Source organism: Bos indicus, chromosome 2 (genome assembly GCF_029378745.1).
Source record: "Bos indicus isolate NIAB-ARS_2022 breed Sahiwal x Tharparkar chromosome 2, NIAB-ARS_B.indTharparkar_mat_pri_1.0, whole genome shotgun sequence".
Classification (NCBI taxonomy): Eukaryota; Metazoa; Chordata; class Mammalia; order Artiodactyla; family Bovidae; genus Bos; species Bos indicus.
In genome coordinates this window covers 91,423,421-91,437,370 of record NC_091761.1, presented here as the reverse complement: position 1 = coordinate 91,437,370, position 13,950 = coordinate 91,423,421, and the positions used below count along the sequence as shown (strand labels likewise).

The following is a 13,950-nucleotide window of genomic DNA, read 5'->3' as shown; positions in this document are numbered from 1 at the left end:
TAGAAAACGTTAGAAATTATCGTCCTAACCAAGTGTTTTCCAAGTGGGTTTAAAATACATATATCAAAATAAAAATAGCTCAAGTTAATCATTGTTGTTGCACGTCTGGATGTTCTACCACAGTCTAGTGATTTTTTAATCAAATATATGGACACATAATTCACAATTATTATGTATTTACTTCATGAAATATGTGTCTTCCCTTTATTTCAGCATGATCTCTATATTTTTATGATCAAGATTTTGACATCATTTGTCTTCTGTTGGCAGAAATGCCAAATTATCCTGTTCCCAGTCATTGTGGTCCTTGAAAAGATTTTTTTCATAGACTATTTTAAAACAATCTTTTCAGGTTTATTGAGTAATATAATTAATATATGGGATAGTTTTAATACTTTCAAATTGAAGAAATTTCGCTCTGTTAGCAAAATTCCAGGCAGTAGAAACTGGAATTATCAATAAAAATTTATAGTTAATATTTAGCTTCAGAAATGAACTGACTTTTATCTATGGTGTTCAACTGTAATGGAGTTGTTACATATGGTACCATTGTTATTACAGCAAATATTGTAAAAGTTTAAATTTATGGTAACAACTGTATCATTTTTGATTCTCACCATCTCTTAAAGTGAAAGTGAAGTCGCTCAGTCTTGTCCGACTCTTTGCAACCCCATTGACTGTAGCCCACCAGCCTCCTCCGTCCATGGGATTCTCCAGGCAAGAATACTGGAGTGGGTTGCCATTTCCTTCTCCAGAGAATCTTCCCGACCCAGGGATCGAACCCAGGTCTCCCGCATTGCGGGCAGACACTTTAACCTCTGAGGCACCAGGGCAGCCCTCACCATCTCTTAAAGCAACAACTAAATCTGTAGGGTAGTGTAAAGAATTGGTATCACACTTTACATCATATCTGCTGCTGCTGCTAAGTCGCTTCAGTCGTGTCCAACTCTGTGCGACCCCATTGACAGCGGCCCACCAGGCTCCCCGGTCCCTGGGATTCTCCAGGCAAGAACACTGGAGTGGGTTGCCATTTCCTTCTCCAATGCATGAAAGGGAAAAGTGAAAGTGAAGTCGTTCAGTCGAGTCCAACTCTTCGCGACCCCATGGACTGCAGCCCACCAGGCTCCTCCGTCCATGGAATTTTCCAGGCAAGAGTACTGGAGTGGGGTGCCATTGCCTTCTCCAACATCATATCTAGACCTACATATATATTATTTTAAAAGGAATTTAATATGGAAAACTGTTCCTAAGCTGACAGTTGCAACCACCATGTTTGCCACAATAATTGTCAAGTGCTTCCAGTCCATTAATGGAACCCTAATGTTTTTCCCTGGTGGCTCAGACAGTAAAGCGTCTGTCTACAATGTGGGAGGCCTGGGTTCAATCCCTGGCTTGGGAAGATCCCCTGGAGAAGGAAATGGCAATCCACTCCAGTACTATTGCCTGGAAAATCCCATGGACAGAGGAGCCTGGTAGGCTACAGTCCATGGGGTCGCAAAGAGTCGGACACGACTGAGCGATTTCACTTTCACTTTTCAATGTTTTTTAATTAGGCAAAAATCTATTTGTTTATTCTGAGAACAAAGATTGCTAATTTATTTTTATCGACTTGCTCAAATACTGTTTGCACTGTTATAGTCTCCTCCAACTTTAAAGCGTAACCTATAAACCCTTACAGCACTTAGATGCAGTCCCATTTTATTTAAAAGATATAGAACATGAGATATGAAGTATTTCCCTAGAGCCTGAGCAGTGTTAGCTATGAGGGTGGATATTAAAAGTTCAGTTGACCACAAAATCCTGATTAACCACTAAATCCTGACTGAATGCCAAATACTGATTTGCCCATGTGGGCATAAAAATTTGACCATTTTTATGGATTTGTGATATGTGGGTTTCTCTCGAGCATGGGGCCCAGGGCAGGGGCCTCTCTTGCTCTGTTTTATAGGTAGTACTATCCGTATAAAAGGAGACTTCTGATTAGATTGGCCAACAGGAAATAGTAGCTTAGGATGAAAGGAAAGTCTGGATATTCATTCTCCTGGTTTTCATGCTGTGGACTCACTGTTGAGTGCAGCTTCTGTCATAAGGCCCCCACACAGATACCCTTTCTAGGAGCTGGAACTCACTTCAGGCTTGGGGTTAATGACAGCTCACCACTGTTGCTAGTCTTGGGGCACTGAAACCCTGTGGTTTCCTTAAACCCTTCCCACATCTTTGTAAGTTTCCATTCTTGAACTCTTTTAATTTCAGCATGCCATCTGTTTCCTGTTGGGACTCTGATCCACATGGTAATTATCATCATCAAATTTGCCTATTTGGTGGGTGCAAATATTTTTTCTCAATTCTAATGAATAAGGGTAATCAGATACAGTTTGCCTTTAACTGGAAGAGAGAGTATTACACCTTCAGTGTAATACACCTGGACATTGTCATTTCTCCTCTGTGATGTGAGCACATATACCTCTAACTTGTTTGTAATGGTATTCCACACAATATCTTGTCTGTCCATAGTATGTCTGATGACATACTATTGAGACCTGGTGAGCATAAAGTAGAAATTCCTAGATGCCTTAAAAAAAAATACATGCCAGAAAGTCAAAGAGAAATCTCAAAAATTATTTAGGAGTCTGGCATAGTGATAAAGTGCCTACAGGTTGAGTGGCAGGAGTACTTGCATATTGTAACAGCAGTCTGAGATGGCGTTTAAAATGCTTGATATTTAGTGGGGATTAATACATGCGAAGGATGAAACCTGGATTGGGCAGAGGAAGTGGAATTATGATGCAGCCCCCATAACTCCTAAACCAACCTAGTGGGGAGTTTGGGATGAGAATTACAACGATAATTGGGCTTTACTGGGCCTTTTTTCTATGTACCCACCTTACTCTCTTCCTGAGAAAAAACTTGGAAATTAGCCTCTGTGGTTTTTCCGAGGGCCACAATTGATACTTAATATCTTCTTTCTCCTCTATCCATACTAGAATCTCTACTCACCAAGTCTTGAGGCTTGCTTAGTCAGCCTGGAAGAATGAATGAATGATTCTGAACTGCCTGAGTCCCTGGTGATCATGTACTTCTCAGACTATGGTTTCTCTATCTACAGACACATTTGGGCAAAGAAGTACAAAGTAGTGCCCAAGGAGATCGCCTGGGTTCTACACTATTACATATTCCATTATGTAGTGGCAGCTATCCCTCTCCCTAATTATCTGGGTCAATTACCCCTCACATCAGCTAGCTATTCTGATGCTTTATCAGCATGCAGCTTGTGGGTAATGGACAAGTGATCCTGTTGTCATGGGCTCCCTCCAGCATTTATTTCCTATAAAGTGGGTCCTATGATCTAAGGTCATGTTATGTGGAATTCACTGCCAATGGATTAATACTCCGCTGTCCTTAAGGTAATAGTGCTGGCTAAGGCCCTGCAGACATAAAAGGCAAACCATGTACATAAAATACATATCTATTCCTATAAGAATGAGCTTCTAGCCCTTCCAGAATGGAAGGGGCCCAAAATACATAACTTGCCAGTATGTGGCCCATTGAGGAATGAGGAATGCTTGGGCACTAGGCATTTATCTTCATTGTTAGTAATCTGGACATTCATTGGTGGCAACAGCTAGGTCAGCCTTGAGAAGTGGAGGGTTCATCCTATTAAGCCCATGGATAGTCTCCATTTCTGCCATTGTGGCCACTTTGTTCATGTAATTCCCCATTGTACCGGCCCTAGAGTGGCCAATGCAGGGGCCACCTGACATGACCTGAATTGCTTGTTTGATCCACTTGATTGCTTAATGCCTCTTTCATGGTGGATGCTCCCGATGAGTGCTAATATTTGACTCAAAGATTTTCATGCTTCTTTCCTAATCCCGTATGTCCATGTACACACTTGTATCTGACACCTTCATGTCCCCAGTCTTAAAAATCTTTTTCCATTTATGCCTCTCATCAGCTGGCCAGGTCTTTCATCATGGCCCATGATTCCTATCTATAGTCTAACCTTAGGCCCCTTCTCTTTCCACCCAAAGTAAATGACATGGTGTACCACTAAAGATCTGCCCACCAAGATGGTTTTCCCTTGCCACTGTTTTTCAAGACCACCCGTAAGTAAGGCTTCAACTCACCTGCTATCCATTTTTGTCTTTACTCACACACTGAGCCATCCCCTCTGTAAATGCAGTTTGGTCTTTTTTCTCCTCTTATCTACTCATACAAGATGATTTGTAAACCAATGTGTTAGCTGAGGAAGGGGCACTGGTGCAACAGTGGTGGAGACTTTGGAGATCTGGGATCCTTGCTCAGGTAGCTTCCCTCTTTCCTATGGTCCTTAAGACATGGTGGTCTGACAAGACTTAGCGGATGATAGGTAGTGTTGGGAAACAGTCTGTTAAGAGCAAGGTATAAACTGCCATTCTGTTCTGGACATGTCTTTTAAAGGACGTCTGTATAGCAAACAACCTTAGAAGGCAGAGAGTCCCCTTCTGGAATAGAAGGCAGGTTTGCTTACTCATCAGTATGTTTCCCTCCAGGGCAAAGGTCAGGAAGGTTTGTTTGCAGCCCATTATAAAAGATTCAGCTTTCCAAAACTCAAATTCTTCAGTTGTGACATAAGAGTGTGAAATGCATTCTTTTAGGTTCATCTGTAAGTTGATAGTTACGGGTTTTGCATTTAGGTCTATAATTTGCTAAGTTCAAATAGCTTAGCTAATGTTAAGTTCCAATCAGACTATATAAATTGAGAATTACAAATGAGCTGAAGAAAGTAACATTACTTTTTTATTTGATTCAAACTCATTTTCATATACAAAGCTAATTTATTATTTACAAAATAAATGCATATTCTTAAAAACTGTTAGACTACAAATTTCCAAATGACTAAAAAATGTGCAAATTTTTCAATTATCTTCAATCATGCTATACAGAAACAATCAAACTAGCTCATATACACACACTGAAAAATTTTAAAACATTCAATGTAACAAAACAAAACATACATCTTATATATTTAATTTTAAAAGGATGAGAAAGGGAAGAACGTATTGCACCAAATTAACAGTAACTTCATTATAATGAGAATACTAATCAAAATTATTTACACATCTTTATTAAGTCTAAAACTATCTCAACTTTAAAACCTTTTTTTTTTTTTTGGCATACAAGTATTCATTGAGTCACAGTTTGCAGTCAATAATCAGATATAAATAAGGCTTAATATTCTCTTTTTAATGGTCAATTCCAGTAGAACAAATGAGAAGGAACACTTTATGATAAATACATAACTTTTTGAATTCCTTAAATATTTAAGTAGCAGCACAATTTGCAAGTACTTTTTTAAACAAGTAATTCTGAATTTTTAGCTATCCTCCTCTGAATTGACTATGTGCGTATATATATATATATATATATATATATATATACACACACACACACACACACACATATACACACACACACACATTCAAATCACTGTCACCTCTATGATAACACTGAAATACTCCTATTTAATCTGGGTCCCAGAAAGATTGACGTAAGAAGCAAATCATATGTGTTCAGTATTTTTCAATCTTAATGTAATTCACTTCTATAACAATGAACCAGACAGAAAATGACTGGTTAGATGATTATTGTTTGCTCATATTTTTGCTACAAATCCATATAAAAGCAAACAGTTGGGGAAAGGAAAGCAATACCCACTAGGAATTTCTGAAGAGAACAAACCAGCCATATGGTTTTCTGTAAAGCTAACTGTAAAACAGTAGCCACAAAAACTTTTTGGTGATGGTATTTAAGAATTGGAGAGACCAGTAAAAAGTACAATAGGAAAAAAAAATAAAAAGTATAAAAGATCTTTAACAGTAAGATGTACTGAAATATGTAATAATTTTGGAAGAAATGTAGAAACTATTGTAATTAAATATTTTGAAAATTATCCATGAAAAAGTTGAAATCCCAAAGGAATAAAATTATTCCCTTTAATAGCTATATAAGAAACTAAGGGGCTGAAATTTTTTCAATTAAGTCTGACACCTGACATTGTCTTACCAGAACTACTCTCTAAATTGTTTATTGATTAATATAATTTTAGTATTCTAAAGAGAAAAATATGTTATCATAGATAAGCTTTTTTTCCTCCAAAATGCAAGAGGAATATTTGTTGAATCTGTAGATTGAGTCCAGTAAATATTAAAACACATTGCTTAGATATTATGGGAAAATGTTTCTAAGATAAGGAACAACAAAAATAGCATTTGAATATTAACTATTTATTTGGAATACTGGCTACCAGAAAGCCTCTAATTTAATACACATTAAGTACAATATATTATTACAAAAATAAATTTTAAAAGGTCCATTGGAATAAGACTTTTTAAAAAGTTTATATTTTAATCAATAAAATATAATTTTATTTTTCAATCCCACCTAAATCCTAACTTGTTTTCTTTCTCAAATTACAATGCTGTACTGTAATAGTATTATAAATAGCTAATCAGTTTGTACACTCAAAAATAGTTATAAATTTTAAATAATGAGACAGCCATTTTAAGTGAAAACACACACACACACAAATACCGAGTCCACTAGCAGTCAACTTTGAAAAATGAATGGGAATTTAAAAAAAAAGAATTGGTAACCTTTTCAATGATAATATTGTGGTATTATTATTATGGTAATATTTGCAAAATAAGTTTCCAAGGAAACAGTAAAATTAAATCAAGGAAAACAAATGTTGACCAAGTGACTTTCTACTTGTTCTTTTCCTTTGAATTTTCAATTCATAAGATTAAAGGCATTAAGACAAAAGTAAATACAACTTTATCTCTGTCCTTTTTTCACTAAAGCCATTAGCTTTATAGGTCCAAATCCTACAGTGTCTTTAAAAATCATCCACATGTGACAAATGTCAGTGAGATAATCTAAGAAGATGTATTTGATGAATTAACTACAATATATCAGAAAAGTACTTGGTAAGATAGCCACTTTTACATACTTTCTTATACTGATGAAAATCATAATTTCTATAATCTAAGATGGCCCTATGTTTTGAATGCAGAAAATTGATTGTTCTCAATACAGGCTTAAATATCTTAAATGTTAATGCTCTATTTTTTCTTAATACTAGGACTTTTCATACGAAAAATTAAGAAGTACTTCCATACAGAGGCTACACCTACAAAAGTCCTCAGAAGTGCTTAGGGAATTTAAGTCAATGCTTTTAATTAGGAAAACTATTGATTAGTAGCTTCAAAGCTTTAAGAGATCTAAATCAATGTTTTAAATCTAGCATTTTGTTACTCATGATTTTATTAACACTTAAAAATATTACCTAATTCAGATATGCAAAATATTCACTGATAGTCACTAGGAACTAATACAAGCAAACACTTTTCTGGAGACAGATATTAGTCACAATTTTCAAATATGAAAGGTCTGAAGAGAGTTTATGATAAGAATAATGCAAACTGAAAAGGAAATTTAGTTGTTACTGTGGCATGCAAAACAAAGATAAGAAAGCCATTCCAAGCAAATTTTAGAAACAAATGTCTTCAAGGATAATGATCACACCTATTTCAAATAAGCCTGTGAATACCAGATATGATTTATAAAAAATGAATGGATATAATTGCTATAGCAGAAAATATTTTGATTTAATAACCCTGAGACATAGTTTTTTTATACCAAGAATATCAAGTAAAGAGGTTCAAAATATCCAGAGTAGTGCCTAAACTTCTGTATATTTATAAAACTTCACAGAGAAGTCTACCTGTAATCTCAGTTAAGAAACAATGGCCTTGAAAAATGCTAGATTCAAATTAAATAAAGCTGTGGCCCATATTTTAATAATATTGAAATGATGACTGTCATTTCAATAATACTGAAATGATGACAAGGACTCTCACATGGGAAAACTCTCTAGAACAATGTTCTGGATGATCAAGTTTAAAAGCAAATCAAATGTATGCATGATAAATAAATAAAGCTAAAAGAATACTGAGAACAATATTTGCTTAGAGTGATAAAAATGTTTAAGACTAGTCACTTACTGGGAAAGGACAGTTTTAGTTGATCAGAGAAATGGGAGTTAGGACAAGCTATGAGTCTGCCTGATAACAACAGATTAGATTTAGGAATAAAAAAGAATGTATTTCATTTCTTACTCAGTCAAAAACTATATCCTAAAGACAGGTTTAAGAATTTATTTATGGATGACATATTTAATGATGTATTTGAAGAGACCAACCTTCATATATATATACCCACACATGATATTACATGTTACATGATATTGTTTAATATTTATGTAATATTTACATCTAAAATAGTCCATGTACTTGCATCTTTTCATTGGAAAGGTGATAAAGACAATGCTATTCACTTTATAAAAATAAATATATAAAAGGATTGTTAGCTCTTTAAATTCAATTAAGAGATTTCCATTAGTGATTCTTTTAATAATAACAAGATACTTAATATACTTAAAGGCAAAGGCCATGTCATGGTGTCATCATTAAATAAAAATAGGGTATTCAAGTTAATTTCCTCTATCTACTTCTATTTAAGCTTTGATTAAGATTCAACTTTCAAATCTAAATTCTGATTAATTATGAGGGCACGTTTCCTCCTTCAGAAGGTTAAAAGTGCTTTTCAATACTAGTTCTTAAAGGATAATTTTTATACACCTTAACACAGAGAAAAAAGGAAGCCTCACTGTTGTTCTTTGTTAATGACAAATAAATACTTGACATTTTCTTGTCTACAAAAGGATGTGACCTGAAAAAGCACTGTGACTAAAGGAAATTAATAGAAATGGATTCATAAATGACATGAGCTTCACAGGCTTATAAGACTTTAAAACAGGGAAAGGGGTGGGGGAAAAAAAAAAAAAAGACTTTAAAACAACTGGTCAAGCTCATTCATGCCCTGCTCTATTTTTCCCTTCTCTCCTCCAACTTTATCTAAGTAATGAAAGAATACTGTTTGGGAGGAGTTGAAAAAATCTTACAAAGCTTCTTTTTTCTCTAAATGAGTAGTACCTGTATTATATGTTTTAATACTTGACCCTTACTATAAATCACTCCGCATCATCAGGATGCAAAGATTTTATTTGTGTCAAGAAACAAAAGCAGAAGAAAAGTTCTTCAAAGACAACACATTTCATACAAGAGCTAAGTTGAGATATTATATTCATCGTCTAAAATGTCCACCTGTTACTCCACTAATGATCCTATTCATCTCTCCCATATACAATACAAAACTAATTTGTATGGATAACATCTAAATACACCAGAATCCCTCAAAGTATATCTTTTCAGTGATTTTACCTAGCAATTTTTAATTCAGTGGTCTACACTGTTTAAAAGAGGAACTACTCAGCCAAAAGTGAAAGTCGCTCAGTCATGTCGGACTCTTTGCGACCCCATGGACTGAACAGTCCATGGAATTCTCCAGGCCAGAATACTGGAATAAGTATCCTTTCCCTTCTCGAGGGGATCTTCCCAACCCAGGAATCAAATCCGGGTCTCACGCATTGCAGGCAGATTCTTTACCAGCTGAGCCACCAGGGAAGCCCTATTCAGCCAAAACTACTACTATATTTGCTTATTTAATAAACTTTAAGTTCCATTCTTCTAGACTGTTGCTAGTATTCTCAAAGACTTTTCTCAAAATTTTGAGATTTTGGTTTTCACTTTTTGGAAAATGTAAGGATGAATTCTAGTGCTCTGAACATCTACTATTGTTCTAAATAGAAGATCTACTGTGAACAAAGCTTCTTCATGTTTGTGCTATAAAATGTACCCTGCTTCTTTAGTTACTCCATCTAAACAGTAGCAAAGTACCAAAAATTTAGGAATTTCCCTCTAATAATCTAAGTTAAACTTTTCTGTAACTTCCAAAGCCAATAACTTCCAAAACCAGTATTAAATAACCTTAAAAATAAAAAAGGCATCCTTATACCAAAATCCCTAGATTAAAATAGGCAAAAGAAACATTTCCAAAGTTTTGATTTAGAAACATTTTTTTTAAAACTTCAACATTTAAAATACCAAAAATCAATCATTTTGATTCTCTTGACTTCAAACCTACAAAATAGCTTTTGGAGGGTAACCTACATTTTATAAGATGAAAAATGAAAATATTGATGAATATTTTATAAGAATGAAATATTTTATAAGAATGAAAAAACTAATAGAAGAAATTAATCTTAATATATCATAATCATCTCTACTGACTTGTTTTGAGGCATTTTTACCACAAATTACTGAAGTCCTCAAAAAAGGAAACCTTCACATTTACGGATGTTCTACTTTATGCTGCATCAGTTTATGTCAGTGTGATTCACCTAAACAGAAGTTTTTTACTGATAAAAGAGAGGATTTTAAATGACTGGAAAGAATATTCGTCTACAACTTTTTGCTAGTTCTTATACAAGCCGATCAAATCTATCAAATAGTTTCCCTATTATAGAATCCTTCACTTCTCATGTATTTTTTACTCTCTCATAGGATTATAAAGAAAAGGGTAGTAGACAACTGTGGGCAACAGGCAACAGGAGAGGACTGCAAAGGGGAAATTCTTCAAAGATTCAACTGAGAAGACAACTGGATAAAAGGAATTCTATAGTTTGTGGAATAAAAAAAATATTATTTTAAAAGGTATCATTGTAAAAAGTCTTTTTCTCCTCTTTTTTCACAGACCCCGTTTAGAAAGCCACTCAACCACCCACTCTTAGGAAAAAAAAAAAAGCAGCTAACAAACAGAATTTCCTCACCAAACCTGTGGAATCTCAGATTAAGGACACTCAAATAGTTGTAAAAGCTTTCTGACCTTACTCAAAACATGACCTTACAAAAGTAGAAGGTTTAACAATCTCTTTGAATTCTAAAATAAATCTATCAGTACTTTAAAATCTTGAATAGCAAAGCATAATGTAACATCTAGCTATGTATAATAAAATTAATTGTAATCCTAAATTATACATAACATGAAACAGAAATGTGTATTTTTAAAAATTACTATATCTAAATGACTAGTTTAAGTTATGCATATCTTTTCAGTTCATCAATCATATGAAATAAGTAAAAACATAATTATTTGGGTATCATTTCTAACTCCAAAAATTATTGAGGGAAAACACAGTGTTTAATAAAGAAAAAGCCAAGAAATTTTGTACTCTGCATATATAAATTGAGCTGCAAATGCTATACAGGACCCAAATGTCAAAATCATAATTAGCATTTTTCCTTAACTATACTACTAGTGAAATATATCTATAAAATGTATCTCTAGTTTCTTTTATTCCTACTCAAACTTTATTATTTAAGGATGATAATATGTTGCAATAAATTCTCATTAGTAATATGCTAAGTAGTAGTGGGATGTGCCAATGTACCAGTTTCAAAAATACAAGTATGCAACGGATGCTTTTCAAATATTACCTCTGATCAGAAGTTCCATAAATAAATCGTATTTTTAAATATGGTGGTCAGTAAATAGAATGATTAACTAAAGAAAGTATTAAAAGCCATATCTCTCAACTGTCCCATTATCTCTATCTACTCTTTTATTAGAAATACAACTTTTGCTATTTATAATAAGTGAGTTGAATCTAACTTCTTCATTTTTAGAAGTTTATCTTTTAAAAAAGATCTAATTATCCTTAGGAATAAACCACTAAATCTAATCAAATGTCTTTTCTCAAATTCATCTTAGTACAGACTAAGAATTAGTTAATAAGATAGATTCAATGATGTTAACCAGAAAATTTTTAAGTGGATAACAGTAATATCTATGACTAAATTTATACATATGCCAAATTTATACCAAATTTTGGTAAATCCTGAATGATTTTCAGGGATAACAGACCTGAAGCATTTGAGATAGTTGAGAGATGTGGTTAAAGTGACAAAGTGATAAATCAAATTTCAGTTATCCATGACAGAAGGTAGAAATAACAATCACTTGGAATCTTGAGTATTATATTCAGTTTCTCCAGCTGAGATCTGGCTGAGCCGTTTGCTAGATCCCCACAATTTTCGAGAAAGCTGACCTGAGCGCATCTGTTTAAAGTAATCCAGAGAAATTAAGAATAAATGTTATTAAGTATGAAAAAAAATGAAATTAATATATAAGACAATGATTTTGTAGGGTGTAAAAAAAATAGGTTTGGTTAGCAGAATCATTAACATTTTAATGATTCTTAATTAATAATAATTAAAGAAAGGCTTTTCTACACTGTCTTTTAGTTGAGAAAGATCAAATACCAATGTATAAATTTTTTAATTAAATGTGCCGGTTATATCAAAATTATAAGACTCCCTTACATTATGTATTTACAAAACTACATTTCACTTCATTAAAATAATTTCAAATTATACTTAATCTCGCCGATAAGACACATTGCTTTGAGGATTTTTCTCCTAATTACAGTACTATTAATGACAATCACAATCATAAGAAATTAAAATAACATTTTGATGAAAAGAAAGTAATTTTTAAATAGTTTGATCTAAGAAATTTAAAAATTCTTTATCAATAGAATGATAAAAAGTAATTTAGAAAAAAAGAACAGCATAAGCTCTTTGAAAGTGAGAATCACATTTTTCCATCATTAAATTTTTTACCACTTAGCACACTTCTTGGCATATAACAATTATTAATCAAAATTAACTGAATCAGTGGGTTAATGCCCCTCTGAAAGTGTAACATTTCTCTATCTAACCATATGATTTGTTGGAATTACTTTCCCAAGAGCAATCTACTTTTTAATGGTGCTTTATCTGCTACCCTTTTATAATGGTTACTTTTCTAGGGTCCATTCATTAGAGATAAAAGACAGGCCTCAAGCAAAGACATTTTGGCATGTTTGCTCTGCATTTTCATTTCCAGACGTATTTCCAAAACCATCATTGCTATTCATCTAGTTCCAGTTTAACATCTAATTTACAAATATGGATTCTGTACAACAGCATAATGTATAAAACTGATACATGATTTAAAAATACATATTAACCAACATTTTTTACTTTTAGATAAAAATAGATGTTGAAATAGAACTCTTCAGAACTACTGATCTATTTAATTTCTACATAAAATTATAGAAAATTTCACATAAAATTATATTTTAATTATGCAGAATTCTAAGCATTCAATTATATTATTTACTAAAGTAGATCCATAATTCAGCTAATGGGAGATGAATTTCACAAAGATGTAAAAATAGATAAAAAATACTTTTAATCAAAATCTACACATAATTCAAATTCTATTGTTGCAGACTACATAAATCTTTCAATGGGGACCAAAAACTTATTTGGTAAATATTACAGAGCATTGCCTTATTAGGCCTATGAAATGAAGCTATTTAGGTATTTTTTTCCAATTAATTTTTTTTAAAATGTGTGTGCACAAGGGCATTTCATTTTTTAAAACTTCAGTAAAATCGTACGCTAACAAATTACTGAGCTGGAGGACAGGCAAATTTAAAGGCATGTGAGTAAACCACAGACAGTGAAAACAAACATACTCAAAGAGTAATATCTGAGCAGAGTTCTCAAGTAATCATCACATTAGCAAAGGACAGGAGGGAAATCATTACTTGTAAGTATATTAATTAAGAAACTCTATTACTGAATGTAAAAATGTGTATAATGTTTTAAACGTAAGTGGAATATTGAAATATAGACGTGCTGACATTATTGGGGGAACCATTAGACCTGAAACTAAATGTTGTTGTAGTCACTTTAGTAAGACCTCTTTTATTAATATCCTGGAAGAAAGTATCTGGCAAAGAGGTTCATATGATCTATAATGGATTTATTATAACCAATGACAGTATGTTATTCAATAATGTCTTCTCTTGAAATAACCCCCACAGATGTCATATTTTAGATTTCTCAGAAAAGACCAATGATATCAATAAAAATTTATAATGCTTAAATATGAGTCTAT

The 13,950-nt window shown here is 33.2% G+C and overlaps 1 protein-coding gene across 2 annotated transcripts in view; it reads right to left on the bottom strand.

Moving 5' to 3' along the window:
- Nucleotides 1-4,757: 4,757 nt before the first annotated feature.
- NBEAL1 (neurobeachin like 1) overlaps nt 4,758-13,950 on the bottom strand; it is a 159,797-nt gene continuing 150,604 nt past the window's right edge. For both annotated transcript variants that reach the window (XM_070770452.1, XM_070770458.1), the window contains one exon: nt 4,758-12,059. In XM_070770452.1, coding sequence (XP_070626553.1) covers nt 11,958-12,059 — 102 coding nt within the window. In that variant the 3' untranslated portion in view covers nt 4,758-11,957. The remainder of the gene's footprint in view (nt 12,060-13,950) is intronic.